Raw genomic sequence first — 17,436 nt, 5'->3', positions numbered from 1 at the left:
TTGGAAAAGCTTGCTGGGGGATGGCCAGGGCTGTACAGTGGTACCTCGGGTTAAGAACTTAATTCGTTCTGGAGGTCCGTTCTTAACCTGAAACTGTTCTTAACCTGAAGCACTACTTTAGCTAATGGAGCATCCCACTGCCGCCACACCACCGGCGCACGATTTCTGTTCTCATCCTGAAGCAAAGTTCTTAACCTGAGGTACTATTTCTGGGTTAGCGGAGTCTGTAACCTGAAGCGTCTGTAACCCGAGGTACCACTGTATAGAGAAGTGTCCGCCTGTCATCTCTAATGATGGGGGAGGTTTAGCATTGCTAGCCTTCATTCAGAAATCTGTGGAGCAGGGGCAATAATGGCAAGGCTGTTCTCACTGTGTGTTAGTGGCAAGTTCTCCATGTCATTCCAGGTGCATGCAAGATGCTTAGAAGCGGCTGCCTTAGGGGTCTTGGTTATTCATTTCCACCTGCAAGAGTCAAAGGAAAACCACTTGCGCCTTCCCTGCACAGCAACAAATGCTCTCCCTATCCTCCACATCCAAAGGAACTCATTGTTTGCCCATTTTGCACACCACACCATGAAAATCGCCCTTGCCAACAGCTTTCTGAAGGATTCCGGGGCTATCTCTCTGGTGATATCCAAAACAGAAAGGCTGTGCTGTTTTTAAGGGCATAATATGAAGCAAGGGGCTAATTTGTGTTTAAAAAAAAAAGACGGAGCGATTGAGAATGGGCTATTTTACTGACAAAATAGTCTTTTTGTATTGTGCATGGAGCTGTGCCCTCGCTTGCCTGCAGGTGTCACCAGAGTCAGAGAGATTTCCTGTTGCAGGTGAGGAGTCACCTCAGCCTGCATCTAGAACAGGGGTCAGCAAACTTTTTCAGCAGGGGGCCGGTCCACTGTCCCTCAGACCTTGTGGGGGGCCAGACTATATTTTGAAAAAAATATATATGAACGAATTCCTATGCCCCACAAATAACCCAGAGATGCATTTTAAAGAAAAGCACACATTTTACTCATCTAAAAACACGCTGATTCCCAGACCGTCTGTGGGCCGGATCCGGCCCTTGGGCCTTAGTTTGCCTACCCCTGTTCTAGGCCATGGGTAGGCAAACTAAGGCCCGGGGGCCGGATCTGGCCCAATCGCCTTCTAAATCCAGCCCACGGACGGTCCGGTAATCAGCATGTTTTTACATGAGTAGAATGTGTCCTTTTATTTAAAATGCATAGATGCATTCCTATGTGAGGCATAGAAATTTGTTCATTTTTTTCTTCTTCAAAATATAATCCGCCCCCCCACAAGGTCTGAGGGACAGTAGACAGGCCCCCTGCTGAAAAAGTTTGCTGACCCCTGATCTAGAAGTGCCAGCAATGGGACCAGTTGCATTTTTCCCAGCAGGAAGCTCTCTCCTTCTGCCGCTGTCCATAAAACACCCTGCCCGTACCACAAGCTCAGCATCTCTGCCTGACAATGCAATTTGTTTCCCTCCACCTCTAGGTTTGTGTGCACTTTCTATTAACCATTCCAATTCCTACTTGGCATACCCCGGCAGCACGACCGTCGGCGAGATTGTGCTGTATGACGGAAATAATTTGGTAGGTAGAAAGGAATCTCGCAATCTGAGCTCTGGGGGCCCATGTTCTCTGGAACTGTTTCACTTCAACAGGCCCTAAATATTCTTTTAAATCAGGCTCCTGGAGCATGGGAAACCTACCTTATACCAAGTCAGACCAAGGGTTTGTGTAGCTCAGGCTTGTCTGCAATAGCTGGCAGTGTCTTCCCTTTTTTGCCATTTTTTCCCCTTTTCAGTTTAAATTAAATCAAATTAATTCAGATTTAAAAGTTGACTTCCTGTTCCACCCATATTTGCCGCTCAATGTTACAAGTATTTCCAAATTGCATTTTAAAAAACCGTATGCTTTTATTTTGAAATTCATTTGTAATTTTCACTTTTACAAATTTTTCAAATTCACCAAAAAAAACCTGCATTAATCATTGACTTCCCCTCCCCCTTTTCATGGTTTGTTCTAGTTATCTTCTGCTGCTGCGTATTCTAGTTACTCCGTATTATTTCTTTCCCATTTTATCTCAGCTTAATTTATACTGCTAGATTTACTCTAATCCTGCTAACGTTTTAATTTGTTTACAGTGATTCTTCAAATATTCTACAAACAATTTCCAGTCTTCCTTAAATTCCCTTTCTTCCTGATCTCTTCTTCTGCTGGTTAGGCTTGCCGTTTCTACATATTCCATCAATTTTGTATGCCATTCCTTCTTCTTTGGTATCCTTCCCTCCCTCCATTTAAAAAATCTAACATATTGTAGCATTTACCCCCTCCTCTTCATTTTCCCATGGCTGCTCTTTTTCACTTCCTGCTAGACCTTTACTTAACTACAGCATACTCCCAAATACCAATAAGAGTTACTCTTCACTTTGTCAGCCCTCATAAATCCTTAGTTATCAATCAATAATTGCCCACTGTTTTTCATGTACAAACGTCTGACTGGTTCCAAGGCAGCGCCTTCGTAGCATTTCAGATGGGGCCCTTGGCCAGCTTTTCCTGGTGATTCTAGTGGTCGAACAATGCCCATGGTTGAACCCGCAACCTTCTGCATGCAGAGTAGATGTTCTGGTACTGAGCTCATCAGAGCTGCATGTATGTGCATAATTGAAGTAAAAATAAAACAAGGGAGACTGACGTCTCGGAGGGCGCTGCCAGACTGATGCTATTCTCACGTGGGGTTGAGTCTCATCCCAGCAAATCCAGGTCACACAGCTGTAGTCGACTGGGAGTTCTTGCGCAACGAACCCACTTCCGCCAATGTCTGGACTTTTTGCAGTAAGGAAAGTGATGGGGAGATAAGTGTGACGCTTGCTTTGATGCAACGCCATCTGACCTCCATGCAAACACATACGGATGAAAGCTCAACAAGCAGCTTGTCAGGGAGCACCCTGATTCTCTGTGCCTTGACTATTCAAGTGCTATCATTGGGGGCATTCTGCGCCCTTAGCCGATGAAGCCTTAATTTTGCCATAGCTAAGGGAGGAGCATGGAGCTGATGCTCATTGGGTAACCTTCCGTCAATCACCGGCTCTTAGGCTAGCCTACCTCACAGGGCTGTTGTAGGGATGAATTGAGGAGGGGGGGAACCAAATATGCAACATTGAGCTCCTTGGGAGGGAAGATGGGGATATAAATGCAATAAATTATGCAATTAATGCAATTAATAAAATACTTTTGCTTACAACACTACTAATCTGTCTACACATTTTTGAAGAAAAACTGGAAATCCTACCCTTCTCCCAGGCCTTTTTTTTTTTTTTTTTTGGCTCACACTTAAACTGTTTACCTTCCCATTAACAGAGAGACGTCTGTTCAATTTCTGCCCACGATGGGCCCCTCGCTGCCCTGGCCTTCAACTCCACAGGGTCAAAACTAGCAAGTGCTTCTGAAAAGGTAAGGGAGCAAAATGTCTACCACTGGAGAGAATTACAATTGGCACTTGTGTTTTCCCTGAGGAGCAAAAACGAGTGTTGTGTTTACCATTTGAATCCTTTGGCAAATTAGTTACTCACCCCAGGCAAAAGTTTCTGGTATTTCACTTAGGGTTTTTTCCCCCTCTTCCATTTTAAGCTTATGCCCGCTTGCCTTGTCGTCAGCAGAGAAATGTATTCAAAAGTTTGCATGTTTTCAAAAGTCCGTTTTGAGGAGGAGCCATTGGCGTTAAAATACTAATTTAAAGAGAAAGCTGGCAAAGGAGTAACCATCTTGCATGTGGCTACATGTACCAGAAGAACTGGCATTGAGTACTGTTCCTAGAAACTGCTGCAGACTAAGCCTGCTTGCTTTCAAGTAAGTTCCACTGAAATCAGTGGGGCTTGCTTCTAGGTCATAATTGAGGTGTAAGCCCCCAAATTTAAGCAAACTTGTAAATTAATCCAAAGTATGTTTACTCGGACTTAAACCCTGCTAAGGTCAGTGGCGCTTGCTGCCAAGTCATTAGTTGTAAGTTCCAATGAAAGCAGTAGCTTCTATGTAGTCTTTCTTAGGATCACAGTACCTATCCTAATACTGTTTGTGAGGGATCCCTGACCATTAGGTCCAGTCGTGACCGACTCTAGGGTTGCGGCGCTCATCTCGCTTTATTGGCCGAGGGAGTCGGCATACAGCTTCCGGGTCATGTGGCCAGCATGACTAAGCAGCTTCTGGCGAACCAGAGCAGTGCATGGAAACACCGTTTACCTTCCCGCCGGAGCGGTACCTATTTATCTACTTGCACTTTGACGTGCTTTCGAACTGCTAGGTTGGCAGGAGCAGGAACCGAGCAACGGGAGCTCACCCCGTCGCAGGGATTCAAACCGCCGACCTTCTGACCGGCAAGTCCTAGGCTCTGTGGTTTAACCCACAGCGCCACCCGCGTCCCTCGTTTGTGAGTGCTAGGAAATATTTAATTTTTTCTCGTGTGTGTGTCCATGCCGGAATAATTGTAGCATCTCTTCTGTGAAGGCAGCTGGTCCTTGCAACCTGATGGCTATGTGACTTCCATGCCTTACCTGTTTTCCTTCAGGGGACCGTCATTCGGGTGTTTTCCATCCCTGAGGGGCAAAAGGTCTATGAATTCAGAAGAGGAATGAAGAGGTCAGTGCTACACTCATCAGTGGCTCTTTTTCTTCTTCTTTTTTGACCCCATATGAAATGCACGCCCTGCTACCTAGGAGGGTCCTTACCTAGGAAATGTTTTGGGAACACTCTCCAAAACACATGGGAGGGCCTGCTGCCTTTCCTTGCTTTCACAGCCATTGAACGCAACACAACAAACAGTATGATTGGTGTGGGAGTTTCTGGTATCACGCCTGGCTGGTCCAGTACCATTGAGATTTTCACTGGTACATAGCGAGTGCCTTCATTGGGCGTAACTGTGGGGAAATCGCTGCTTAGGGACGCAAGTACAGGAGAGGTATAAAATAGGGTGAAGTACTTTAGGGATCTTTTTTCCCCACTGTGCTTTTTAAAACACTGGTCCATTCTTGCAAGGTGTGCCGATGGTCAGAGGCTGTTTGAAAACCTAGTACGGGAGCCAGAATAATATGCAGTATGATCCCCATGTAACAGGTTTGCAGGGGCTGAGGCATTGTGGCTTACAGTAAATGAATTAATGGCTGAGCTGAGATTTTGAAATGAGGGCTACAGCCCATTCTCTTTTCCAGTGCTACACCACATTCACTCATTGTTGGATCCCTAGTTGTAGGACACACAGACCAGCAGCAGGATATGATTTGTTCATATCACGTTCATTTCCACCACTACCTCCACCCTGCAGATCTCTCAGATCTGCTTATTTTGGCCACGGCCTAGCACGGCCTGACCTCCTTTTTGTTTTTGTGTCAGCTGCAGCAATCCTCTTTCCTTCCCTTGGGCTTAGGTACGTGAACATCAGCTCCCTGGTGTTCAGTATGGACTCGCAATTCTTGTGTGCGTCAAGCAACACCGAGACCGTTCACATCTTTAAGCTGGAACATCTCACAGACAGGTGGGTATCCAAACAGTGCCGTGTGGGCTGTGGGGAGTCTTAGCTGCAGTGAGATTCAGCCCTGGCCCAGCAAAGCTATGGGAAGAATGGGAAAACGTGGCCCATGCATATCCAAGCCATCACTGTCAGTTGGCCCCAGGGTATGCGATTTCAGCACATACTTGTCATTTCCATCAAGTTACTGGTTGTTGTCTTTCTTTTTTTAAATGGGCCCATGTTGTTTAGACAAAGTTGTGATGCCACACAGTGGGATGAACCTGTGGCTGAGAAATGGGATTGTTAGGACAGGAGACAGGAATCAAGAGCATGCCTTGATTGTTGTGGCAGCACTCCAGGAGCCAGGAAGAGCAGAACTGAAGGAGCCTGGGACCAGAATTGAGGGTGAAGGTGGATCTGGGGTGTGCTAGACCCAGGAAACTGCTCAAGCATCCAGCCCAAGGTCCAGCTTCCAGGCCACAATATTTATTCCAGACATTTGTTGGAGAGAGGCAATGTCGTTGCAGCTCTGTGACCAGCACAAGTCTGCAAAGGGCTTGTGCCTGTTTCTGCCTTCAGTTGTTTCTGGGCCAAGTGTCTGTTGGCAAAACCAGTAACTTCAGTTCAAGAATTGCTGTTTGTAGCAGGGGCAGCTATCTTTGGCTGTGTATGGACATTATGCATCACCCAATGGTAGCCTGGGTGCAGTTTTGGTATCTGTGAAAAAGATATCTGCCATCTTTGTCTCTGGATAACTTCAAGTCTGTTTTGAAGCAATGACTATTGGAGTAGCCATCCACAGCGCTGGTGTCCTCCACACATTTTGAACTACAGCTCCCATAATTCCTGACCATTGGCCATGCTGACAGAGGGTGATGGGAATGGAGTGCAAGGTCATCAGAGGGCGCTAGGTTGGGGGAGGCTAGGCCAAAGATTACTAGGGAGGAAAACTGGAATTGGCTTGGGTGGAACTGAGCCTCTTTAACATAATGCACATTATCCAGGATAAATGTTGAAAATAGATAATGTACGCAGAAGCCCTGAGAAATGATCGGCTGTCACTGATAACTGCTTCCCGTGGTAGATTTAAAGTTGGAACACAACCCTTTGCTTAGTACAGACTTGTTTTTAGCTATTCATTAGTGTTTGGGTAAGAAGGTACATTCATAATGGCTTTCTGTGAAATGGGGTTTAATTGTACAGGCTGTATCTTAACAGATCACGGCATTCACTTCTCAGCATAGGAGTGTTTTGCCCAGTTATCATTGGGACACACAGTGGCTTATAGCATTGTTGCCTAAATATACTCGTTCTTGTTAGAGCAGACAAGTTAGCTCAAGCAAGCACAGCTGTGCTGGCATTATATATGGCGAAACTTCACACAAAGTTGGACAGCTAATACAATTTTAACTTGCATGTAGATTTCAGGTTTGACTTTATTGGCAATTATATCGTGCCATGTTGCACTTTAATAAGTTGTAGATTCGTGTATGCCCCGAGGCACTTATACTCTTAAAATGCTGACACTGAGGGAAACTCCCAAGGGGAAAAAAAAGAATTAGCAAAGGATGAATGGGAGCCAGGGAAGTTGCATGTATGTAGCCTTGAGGGGTTTAGGACCACACTATTGCATTGATGCTCCCTGGTCTAGATACTAGACTAAGAATCTCAGTGCCTGCTGCTTTGTTTCTCTTAGCCGGCCGGAAGAACCCCCGTCCTGGAGCGGCTACATGGGCAAGATGTTCATGGCCGCCACCAACTACCTCCCTTCTCAAGTGTCAGGCATGATGAGCCAGGACCGGGCCTTTGCCACCGTGCGCTTGAACTTCTCTGGACAAAGGAACATCTGTGTGCTCTCCACGTACGTAAGCTGTGGCTATAGCAACCGAGCAGCAGCTCCTTCTGTGTATATATACATAGGCATCTCTCAGAGCAGCATATATATATGCGCGCACACACCCACCCTGAGTTGAGGCAAGCTGGAAGTTTGTTGGAAATGTATTGACTGCGTGGCAAGATGCGACGTGTGGAAATGTTCTGTATCTTGCTTCTTCTGCACTGGACCACTGCCATCTGCATCTGCTCCTGGGAAGCTGCTAGGTGCACAATACAGGCAGTTCAGAATTTTAAGCTGTTTTGTGCCCCAGGTCTGAAAGGGATTAGATTGCAATGGTCTCTTTAGGGGCTTTCTGCCTACCAGAAGATAGGCTGAGGATGTCTTTGGCCCAGGAGTAGTAAATGTGATGTTCTATGGACTACAACTCCCATTAGTCCTGGCTGTTGGCCATGCTGGCTGGGGCTGATTGGACTTGTAGAGCATCACTACCTCTGTTTGGCAGGAATCGGATTGATGGAAGGAATTATTATTTTTTGCCCTTTTCCAAGTTGTGAAGGCTCACAGTAGTGGTGGTGGTGCTCATAGTGACTGAATTTGGGAAGGTCTCGTGTAGGAGAAGGCATCTCCACTGATGTGTTAAGCAGAACAATGCATCTGTACATTTGTACCATCAAGGTGTGGTGTGTGTATCCATTTTTCCTCTGCTTAATGAGAAAATAGAGTAATTGCACAAGAGAACTTACTCATCCAGGAGAACAGGTAAAATTCACAGCTAAATACCACCTGATGTCCTGGCCAGCCTAGGGCAGGCAAATGGATGGATGGAGAGACCTTTTGTGAGTTCCTTTCAACTCTCCTCTTGCACATTTCTTGTTAGAATCCAGAAGTTGCCTCGGCTCTTGGTTACGACGTCTGACGGACACCTTTACCTCTACAACCTGGACCCTCAAGATGGAGGAGAGTGTGTTCTAATCAAGAAACACAGGTAAATGATACAGCTGAGCTGTTTGAGCACTGCAAGGGGAAATGTCTGGAGGTGGTTTAGCGTATACAAAGGGAAGCCACAGGCTATAATAAAATCATGCCCTGTAGTGCTTTAATTCGTTGGTGGTTAAAATTATATGCATGACTTCCTGAACTATGTGAGGTATTCCAAAGCTGCCCCACCTTCTAGCAGAAATCGCAAATGTCTCCTGATTGATGAATCAGGGCAGGCACCCGCACTCTGGCTGTATATACTAGTTTTCTGTAGGTAGGTGTCTTCTCCCCCCGCCGCCAAGGGGAGCATCTCACAAAATTACACCAGATGGACAAGGACCTCTTGGGTGAAAACCATCAGACTGTTTGGCCAGAAGCACAAAATCTGAAGGCCATTTTATCTCAGAAAGACAGAATTGTCTGCACACAAAAGCCCCAACCAGATTGTGCAGACCTGGGGAGTAGGATGAATCCAGGGAACTCAACAAGGATGCATGTCACATGTGGAATTGATGTAGCAAAACAGATATGTGAGAAGAACTAAGCTCCCTTGTTGGAAGGGAAGAGTCATAATGCAACACTTCAAAGGTTCTTGGAGGCAAGCAGACACATAACTGGAGGGAGGTTTGCTCTGTGGCAAAGAGATGGAAGTCCTTATGGCAGTGGTAGCCAACCTGGTGCCCTCCGGATGCTGTTGGACTTCAACTCCCATCAGCCCCACCAGCCTGCTTGGATAATGGGAGTTGTAGTCCAACAGCATTTGAGGATGAACGCATTGGCTGCCTCTGCCATATGGTTTTCCCAAAAGGATGAGGTGATGCATGAGCAGCCTCGGATTGGTTTTTAGAGAACTGTTTCAGGTGTTGTGGGTTGTTTTTGTACATTACTGTGGTACTTGATGTTATGCAGTTTATAGATATTCTGGAAAGATAAGATTTGGAGGGCAAGTAACACAGCCCGAGTCACTGAGCCACAAGAAAAACATGTCGGTTTTATTCCTAGTTTGAGGTGCTTATATTTGCACTGGAAATAGCTAAAGATGACAGTGAAGGTGTTTCCCTCGTCAGGGTGTAGATAATGCCAGGCCTTTGTAGTTGGATCTAAACACCCACCTAGGTATTAATTTGGCTGTCAGCTTTTGAAGTGCTATTCAGCTCACACACCAGCATGCTTCAGATGCAGAGGCTGTGACTAAAAGGCCCGTTACCCTGGGCCGCCCATCTCATTCAGGCATCGCCAGCACTCTTGTGTCTTGGCCTGGAGCCTGTGTGTGTTCTGGTCACCCATAAAACTTAGGTCACCTCAAGTGAGGGCTTTTTTCTTGGGTGTTGCCTGTGGCTCAGAATCATGGCTGTGTCCTCCTCATCTGGACAGCTGCAGTGGAATTTCTCTACAAGCCCATCCTTGCTGTCTAGCATAACAAGCAGAATGACTGCCCGTCTCTTTGCAAAGAGAGGAGTGAGCACTTGTATGTAGCCTGGTGGAGTGTAACGTCTGTGCGTGCTACTGCCCAGCCCTTTGGGCTGGCAAGGGCAAGAGGACTGGGTGGCACCAGGGACTTGCAGGAGGTGCCCACAAGCAGCTGGTGGTGGGGTGGGGGGCTTGCTTGCAACTGGTCTATTCTGTGAATGAAAATCTGCAATGAGCAGAGGGCCGCCATGAACTTCTGTGGTGGAGTATGATTACTGCCATAAGGGATAGTTGTTGTTGTTTAAATAGGGGTATCGCTTAATGTCTAAAGAACTGTCAGAGATACTATACTTCTGAATGCCAGTTGCTGGAAATTGCGCTCAGATCCTGCTTGTTGGCCACTGTGAGAGCAGGCTACTGGGCTAGGTGGGCTGCTTATGTTAAATGAGAGCCCTGCCGTCTTCGAAGTGTGGGACGACACTGTGGTTCCTCGGTGGTGATGGAAAAGCAATTGGGCTTGCTTTGAGGTCCTGCATAACATTGTGTTGCATGCATATGGGTATGCATATGTATGTCTACAAATTTGGATAAGTAGCTTGAGCAAAGATGGGGGAAAGGAGACCGATAGTTGAAAGGGCGGTGGTGCAAGATTAGGATAACAGTGCACGGGAGCCTATTTCCCTTACCTCCTGCGCTACTGAAGAAAAGGGGTCTGAAGGATCTGGTGTGGTCCGATGTCCCTTTCCCCACCTCCACAGCAACATTACACCTGCGTCCCAGCACTCTCCTCCCTTTCTTCCAAATGCCAACGTAGTCCTTTTTGGAGAGGTTTTGCCGTTGTGCATTTGTGTTGGGAAACCAATGCAACATATGGGTCAGAGATGGATGAGACCACGGCACAAGACCCACATGCACCAGCCGTCCAGCTTATACTTTGCTACCCATCACAGTGAAATATGGACATGCATTGTTGATGTTACTGGGTAGCTTGGGAGGTAGTAACTAATTTTATTCTCTTTTTTCCCTGCCTCAACATACAATCAGCTTGCTTGACCTGGGAAAGGCAGAAGAGAACAAAGAAAACGATCTCCGCCCCCCAGTACCTCAGACTTATGCTGCAACGGTAGCCCGGCAGAGTTCGGTGCCTTCACCTTCGATGGTGCCAGGTGAGTGTCAGGTTGTCATTCAAGATCTTCAGGCTCTTGGTTTAGCCAGACCAGAACTGTTCATGGCTACGTATCCCCCAGATAATGACATATCTATACATCCCTCTTGATGTTCTTAGGGAAACAAGGTTCTTTTTCTTATCTGTCACCTCTTCAGATGCCCTGTACCTGGGAGAAGGGGTCTGGCCATAGGCAGAAGGCCAGGTGTTTCCTCACGCTTTTAATTTCGCATTGCCTCAGAACCAAACAAAAGAAACTGAAGCAGCTCAGCACCCTTTGCTCTTTGTCACAACATAAATCTACGTGGCCAGCGTTGCCAGGCCAAGCCACACGTGTTGTATGATATAAAACCATCAAGGCTGGGTGCATTATGTAGAAGTTTAGAAGAATAAAGTCTGATAATGCGCACAAAATTCAAATTCCCAAGAATCTCAGCAACCATAAAGCAAAAAAAAAGACGAGATCACCCTGATGCAAATCTTTACCTCTCCTTTATTTTTGTAATGCAGAGAAACAGCAACAAATGTCTTCTGGGCATCTTGTTTTGCTCTGTGTTGCTTATAACTGCAAAGTAAATGTAATTATAGGAAACATACCCATTGTGCTGTCTAATAGACAACGCAGACTCCCTTGCTTGCATGTTGGTAATGCGCTTTGCTCATGTCATCCCAAGCAAAGCTACTAGAAATCTGAACAGACTCGCTTGACTACTCTCCCCTCTATCCTGTCTGTGCAAACAAGTTAGAATGTGTTTCTGTCCGTCCTTTATGAAAAGCCTTGGGCGCCACTAATGCTTATTGAAGATCCCACATGAATCAAAACTCTGCATGTCTGATTCACAGTGGAAAGCCTGAGGCTTTCATTAGAATGGAAACTTCTCCCCACCACAGTCTGGCAATTGCAGTATTGGTGCAGCTCTCACAAGTCCCTTCACTTCTCTGTGTTTTGCCAAACCTTGCAGAAGGAGGGGGGGAAAGCACTCAGTAAAGTGTCACCAAATGCCGCCCCTGTCTGCCCAGCCTTTGGGCTTTTCAGCTGTACTTATTTCCAGTATTTTGTTCCTTCTTAAATAGGTTACTCAGAAGATGGAGGAGCCCTTCGAGGAGAGGTTATACCGGAGCACGAATTCGCCACTGGGCCAGTGTGTCTGGATGATGAAAATGAGTTTCCACCTGTGAGCATTAGGAGTACTTAAGAGAGCACTATGGGCCTCATGCTGCGAAGAAAGCGTTTAACCTCTTCTTCCAGAAGGGCTGTCCCTTCCTCTCCTTTCTGTAGCCCGCGGCAACTAAATCAGTTATGCTCTTATAAATGGGTAGATAAACTCCCACTGTGCTGGGAGAGGGGCTTGGGAACAAAAATCTTATTTATAATCCTGACATCCTACTGTTGCATTGGTGTCCCAGGCCCAGGGAACTGACTGAGCAGGTCCATTCCTGCGGAGGTTCAGCAGTGCTAGAGCTGCAGATGCTTCCAGACCATTTAATTGATTCCCACCCAAACCCTCGTCTTCCCAAGAGGAGGGCACACTCAGAGTTCAAGTCTGGATTTCTGCAGAAAGCATCTGAGATGGAAATGGGGGGAGGAATCCTTCAAATGTCAGAAAGAGGCATGTTTAAGGGCACCCATTTGGTCCTTTGAATGTGTGTTTGGATTAAGTGACCAAAACAATGATAAAACTGACTGGTGGCTCGTTGGCTTTGGCTTTTTGTGGGTTCTGGGCAATTGCAGCCCATGCCCCCATTCCTTCCCAACCCAATCCTATTGCTGGTCGCTTTACCATACCAGCAAGATGCTCAGCCCACCAGCTTTGCTATTTGCATGTGGGGCTGGGGGGGGGGGGAGGAAAAGACCTGCAGGGCAGGCATCAGTATAAAATGGTGGTGCAGGTAGAAGCATTACCTAAGGGGAAATGGGCAGGTGCAGTAAGCAAGTGCTGGCTGGGCAGCAGTTGTGCTAGTGATGGAGCTGCTCTTCCATCGCTGGGCTCTCGAGGTAGGACCAGCCTGTGGCGGGAGAGAAAAGAGAGAGAGCGATCAGCAGCCCAAGCCTACTTACTGCTGCATACACAGACCAAACCTGTCTTTAGCAAGGAAGGTTGGAAACTGGAAAACTTAAGGACATTTCTTTGTGTTCCCGCTATCTTTCTCCCCTCTCTGTAATAGAAGTCTGCTACCTCCCAGTGTCTCTTTAATCAATGCTATTTATTTTCTAAGAAGTAACAAGTGATGTATTATGTTCCTTCTAAAGGGTCCCATCCCTCTTGCATGGTCTTGTATTGTGTCATGGGGAAGTGACTTCCATGCTGTGTCTTAACAGCATCAAGTGATCCAAGCATTATTGCAGAGCTAAGCATCTACCTGCCCAACCGCTTGTCTGCCTTGCTCCTGTTGCCGCTTCTCATGCCTTCTGCTTCCCCTTACCTGCCGCTGCCAAAACTCTTGCCCCGGGCTGTTAAAGGTGAGAGGAACCGTCCCAGATAGCCTTACGCTGTTGTTTAGAGGCTGGAAGAGGACTAACTTGGTCTAGGGCTAGGGAAGCCTTCCAGATGTTGTGGAACTACAACTCCCACAATCCCCGACTTCTGACCATGTTGCCTGGGGCTGATGGGAGTCCAGCAACACTGGAAGAGTCACACACCAGCCACCTGTTATGTATGGCACCTGCAAGCTCGCTCTCCCCTAACCTTCAAGGCTTCTCTTTGTGTCTGAGGGGGGAGGAATGCCATGGTGGGTGTGAGAGACAGGATGGAGCTGGGGGTATTACTTGCCATAGACAGCCAGGCAAGTGGCACATTGCACCTCTGATGTAACGGGCTTAGTTTTGGCATTTGTTACTAGTTGTGTGGGCTGGTGAAAAAGCCAAGGCTGAGCAATCACAATGTTCCCTTGCTTGCTAGGCCACCGTAGGAGCTTTTGGGTTTGTTTGTTTTTGCGATAATTAAACTGTTCCCTCCGCATATGGCCATGAACACTTAGGCAGTATCCAACCCACAAAGACTAGTGTTCTATTTTAAAAGTGTAAAGTGTTGGCAATATGGATTAATGGTTGTGTTAGTCGTGCATGCATATGGACGATTATTGACCTTCTGGGGTCTGGTCACAACTCAGCTGTGCGCTGCGCTCAGCATCCTGTTTGAGAAGCTACTGCACTTAAGAGTTGTTTCTTTTTACCTTTGGCTGCCTTAATAGAGGAGGGTGGATGGCGATCTCTTAGTATTTCGTCATCTCTCTAGGATCAGAAACTTGGGATTATTTTTCTCTTTTTTGTACCAACCTCCCAGGTTGTTATGGGGGTTTCCACTTGCCATATTACTTTAGGAATCCTCCTCAGTGCTCTGTGAAACTCTTGGTGTGATGATGTGCCTTATTCATAGGGAAATTGCCTCTCCATGGATATTGTAGCAAGCATTTGGTTTCTTAACAGTGCAGGCGGGGATGGGGGCAGTTTGACTGCTGGGCTCAAGCTGGCAGGGCAGAATGTCATTTTTCCAGGGGGTCTGTGTGTAATGGACATACATATCCATCTGTTTTATCATCCCATTAGAAACAATGGGAGGGGAGGTAGAGATTTAGTGATCTCTCTTTCAGGAGCTTGACTGAATAATTCTCTAGTATGGGGGATGTCCAAGCCACTTCCCAGCATACCCTCTTTTTTCTGGCCCTTCTGACAGTACTTTTAAGGTCAGTTGGACCCGCCCTTTTTGGAGCTAGCAGAGGTGGGAAGGGAAGCTCCAACACTGGACCTCCCTTTCTGATTTTGAAGCTCTATGTCTGACATAGAGGGTAGGTCCATTCTAGTCCATGGCTTGTAAGGGTGGCCCTCCTTGCCAAGGACGGTACCTTGAATTGCTAATATACTGGCATAAAAAGAGGTTTTTCAAAGGATATGTGTACACTGTCTTCTGCACAGGAGGAAGTATCTACACACATCAGAAACTGCTAAATCAGCCCCGTTCCAATTTGGACAAAGTGGACTAGCCACACCAGACCCAAGTGCTAGAAGTTTTTCCCGATGTCTGGGTCCTATTGCAACCTTCACATTGCTAAATTGGGCATTCCACTACCATCCCTCCATATTACTTACAGGAGGTAGAGGGGAGAGTTAGGAGGGGAAAGCTAGGATATCTAATTTACAGCATCAAGACTACAAGCTCTCTTGTCCAGGCAAGCGTAAAAATGTAACTGCCACAATGTGAAATGAGCGTTCTGCATGCGTTGCAGGTGACGATGGTGTGCATACTTTCTCCTACTTTAAGATGCTCTTCATGTGGAAAGCATCATTGTATGTGAAGCTGTGGATGGGTTTGCCTGTGGAATCCAAGCAGCTTGGGATCAAGTGCCACTAAAAACATGATTGCCGTGCGCCAGCTGCATCACTTATGCTCTTGGAAGAGCAATTTCCATACAGGAGCACAAGGAACTCCAGCTATTGTTAGGGTTGGGAGATACATTGCAGTGTTGAAAACCAGGTATCAGCAGCTAAATATCAGCATATGCTGACATATCACAATGGCTGAAATGTATATCAGCTGCTGCTTTCTCCCCTAATTGGGGAGGAAGAAGCAGTAGAGATACATTGCCCAACCGCATACTGCTGTGGCTTCTGCAAGCAAGAGCAGTAGGAGGGTTTGATCAGCTATGGGGTGGGCAGCTTCCCACCCACCCTGCAGCTGATCAAACCCTTCCCTTCCAGCTCACATGAGCAAGCTCAAAGGCCCTGGCCTGCTTTGCCCGAGTGGGCAAGCTGCGTCTTTCCTCTTGGGGTGGTTGGTCGCTCTGGGATGAAAAAGACAGCCCACCTTCCTGGGCGAAGGCAGGCAGGCAGCAACCAAGCACACAGAGCCTGAGAAGCATGTTCAGGTTCTGTGAATCTGTCTGCCTTTGCCTTCGTCCATTTGGGCAGCCTGACTCTTGCCTCCCGGAGCGACCAAGGACCCCACGAGGAAAGACGCAGCCCGCCCAGACACCTTTGCCTTTTGCAGACAATTTGAGCTGCTGATTCACTGCAGCTCCCTGGTTGCCGCTTGCACAGCACAGGGGAGACAGGACGTGTGCTGTGCTGGTGGTGGCTGGGGAACCACGATGTATCAGGTGACCCAGCACATGCTGTGTTTACAACCAAGACAAGGGTTCATTGTTTAAAGCAGAAAACACAATTCTCAGTCTTCAGTTCCTCCTAAGATGGGCATTGGGGTTGCCCAGATGATTCTTTTGAATCAAGGACACGCAAAAAAACTAAGCGACCCACAGATTTTGCGGAAAGCAAAACAGTTGCATGGCAAGCTGCCTCCCTGCTGCTTCCTCTGCATGTTCGCAAAGTCCGGCTACAGCACACTCCCTGCTCAACGGCACGCTGCTGGGAAAAGTAAGGCCCTTCTGTTTTGATTTTGGTAGATAAACTTGTGCCGTGGAAGCCAGACGAACAAGAGGTCATGAGGAGTGGCAAACAGCAGAGCACGGAGCGACGGATGGGAGGTAGTTTGGAGAAACAAAAAATGGGAAAGTGGAAGATCCCACAAGTGAGGGGGGAAGCCAGAGGTGCTCCAGTGCTTTTAACACAGTATGTTTCTTCTTAGCCCCAACCCTTTCTGGCCCTTTGTGTGTATTCTCTTAAAAGTGCTGTGTGGGTTTGGTATCAATGTACTGTATATGCACATTGCTCTATACTCGAGTGTAAATGTAACCCCCCCCCACAAAAGAACCTGAATTTTATACACATGCCTGCCCTTTTCTAATTTATGTCGTGTATAAATGTACTTAACAGAAGTCTATTGATCTATGTCCTTCGTACAGTATATATACATAATATTTTACCCAGGCAGAATATTTTTGCAGTGACCTATTAGGGAGACAGGAAAAAAAAGAGAACTCCAACTTACTGTGTTGGCACTCTGTTTAAATACCTGTTAATAAAGTCACCATCGTGTCAGCAGCAGCAGCTGTCGCCTTGTGTTCTGTCTTGTTTTGAACGGAGCCCTAAAGATGTCAGCCTTGATTAAGTTTTACCAGTGGAACTGCTGCATCTGCTTGCAAATAGAATCCCGTTTTCTTTCTACTGTACGCCATGCCTCAGTTGCTATTTTCAGAGAATCGTGTCAGGAGATCCACAATGAGAATTGTCTCCCTTATTTTCCTTCATATGTTGTGGACCATCCTGCCTGCAAAGAAAGAGAGATACTGTATTTTTCTGTGTCTAAGACAATATTTCCCCCAAATTTTTAAAGTATATTTAAAATTGGGGGTAGTCTTATACACGGAATGTTGGAATTATTTAATTTTGGGCTCAAAAAATAGAGGTTGTCTTATACATGGGGGCGTCTTACACACACAAAAATACGGTAATTATGTCTATAGCATAGTAAGGACCCGAGTCACTATTATTATTTAAATAATAATTCTTTAGATTTTCAGATCCTTGTAATTGGCTCTACCCGATATTGCAGTGACTCCATATGCCTAAGACCTACTTTAAAGACCCCCTCAAATGTCTTGGGCCATGGCTCCTACTTAAAATAAAAATGGCAACCGTCTGTCTGGT

At 46.6% G+C, this 17,436-nt stretch overlaps 2 protein-coding genes across 10 annotated transcripts in view; one reads left to right on the top strand and one right to left on the bottom strand.

The window, feature by feature from the left end:
• WIPI1 (WD repeat domain, phosphoinositide interacting 1) overlaps positions 1-16,836 on the top strand; it is a 46,218-nt gene extending 29,382 nt beyond the window's left edge. For 3 of the 4 annotated variants that reach the window (XM_083727668.1, XM_083727670.1, XM_083727669.1), the window contains 9 exons: positions 1,495-1,592; positions 3,363-3,455; positions 4,567-4,637; positions 5,422-5,529; positions 7,202-7,366; positions 8,220-8,327; positions 10,775-10,896; positions 11,970-12,070; positions 16,293-16,836. In XM_083727668.1, the coding sequence (XP_083583794.1) occupies positions 1,495-1,592; positions 3,363-3,455; positions 4,567-4,637; positions 5,422-5,529; positions 7,202-7,366; positions 8,220-8,327; positions 10,775-10,896; positions 11,970-12,070; positions 16,293-16,334 (908 nt within the window). In that variant the 3' untranslated portion in view covers positions 16,335-16,836. Of the gene's footprint in view, positions 1-1,494; positions 1,593-3,362; positions 3,456-4,566; positions 4,638-5,421; positions 5,530-7,201; positions 7,367-8,219; positions 8,328-10,774; positions 10,897-11,969; positions 13,357-16,292 lie in introns of all 4 variants that reach the window. The other variant, XR_014561376.1, reaches the window with a different exon arrangement.
• Positions 11,369-17,436, bottom strand: part of ARSG (arylsulfatase G) — a gene marked incomplete at its 5' end in the record, with an annotated part of 82,554 nt that continues 76,486 nt past the window's right edge. For 3 of the 6 annotated variants that reach the window (XM_083727601.1, XM_083727603.1, XM_083727604.1), the window contains one exon: positions 11,369-17,056. The remainder of the gene's footprint in view (positions 17,057-17,436) is intronic. The other 3 variants (XR_014561347.1, XR_014561348.1, XM_083727602.1) reach the window with 2 other exon arrangements.

The sequence above is a fragment of the Podarcis gaigeae genome (assembly GCF_964106915.1).
Source record: "Podarcis gaigeae genome assembly, chromosome: 2".
Classification (NCBI taxonomy): Eukaryota; Metazoa; Chordata; class Lepidosauria; order Squamata; family Lacertidae; genus Podarcis; species Podarcis gaigeae.
The sequence above is the reverse complement of the archived record's forward strand: the minus strand, read 5'-3'. Positions and strand labels throughout refer to the sequence as shown.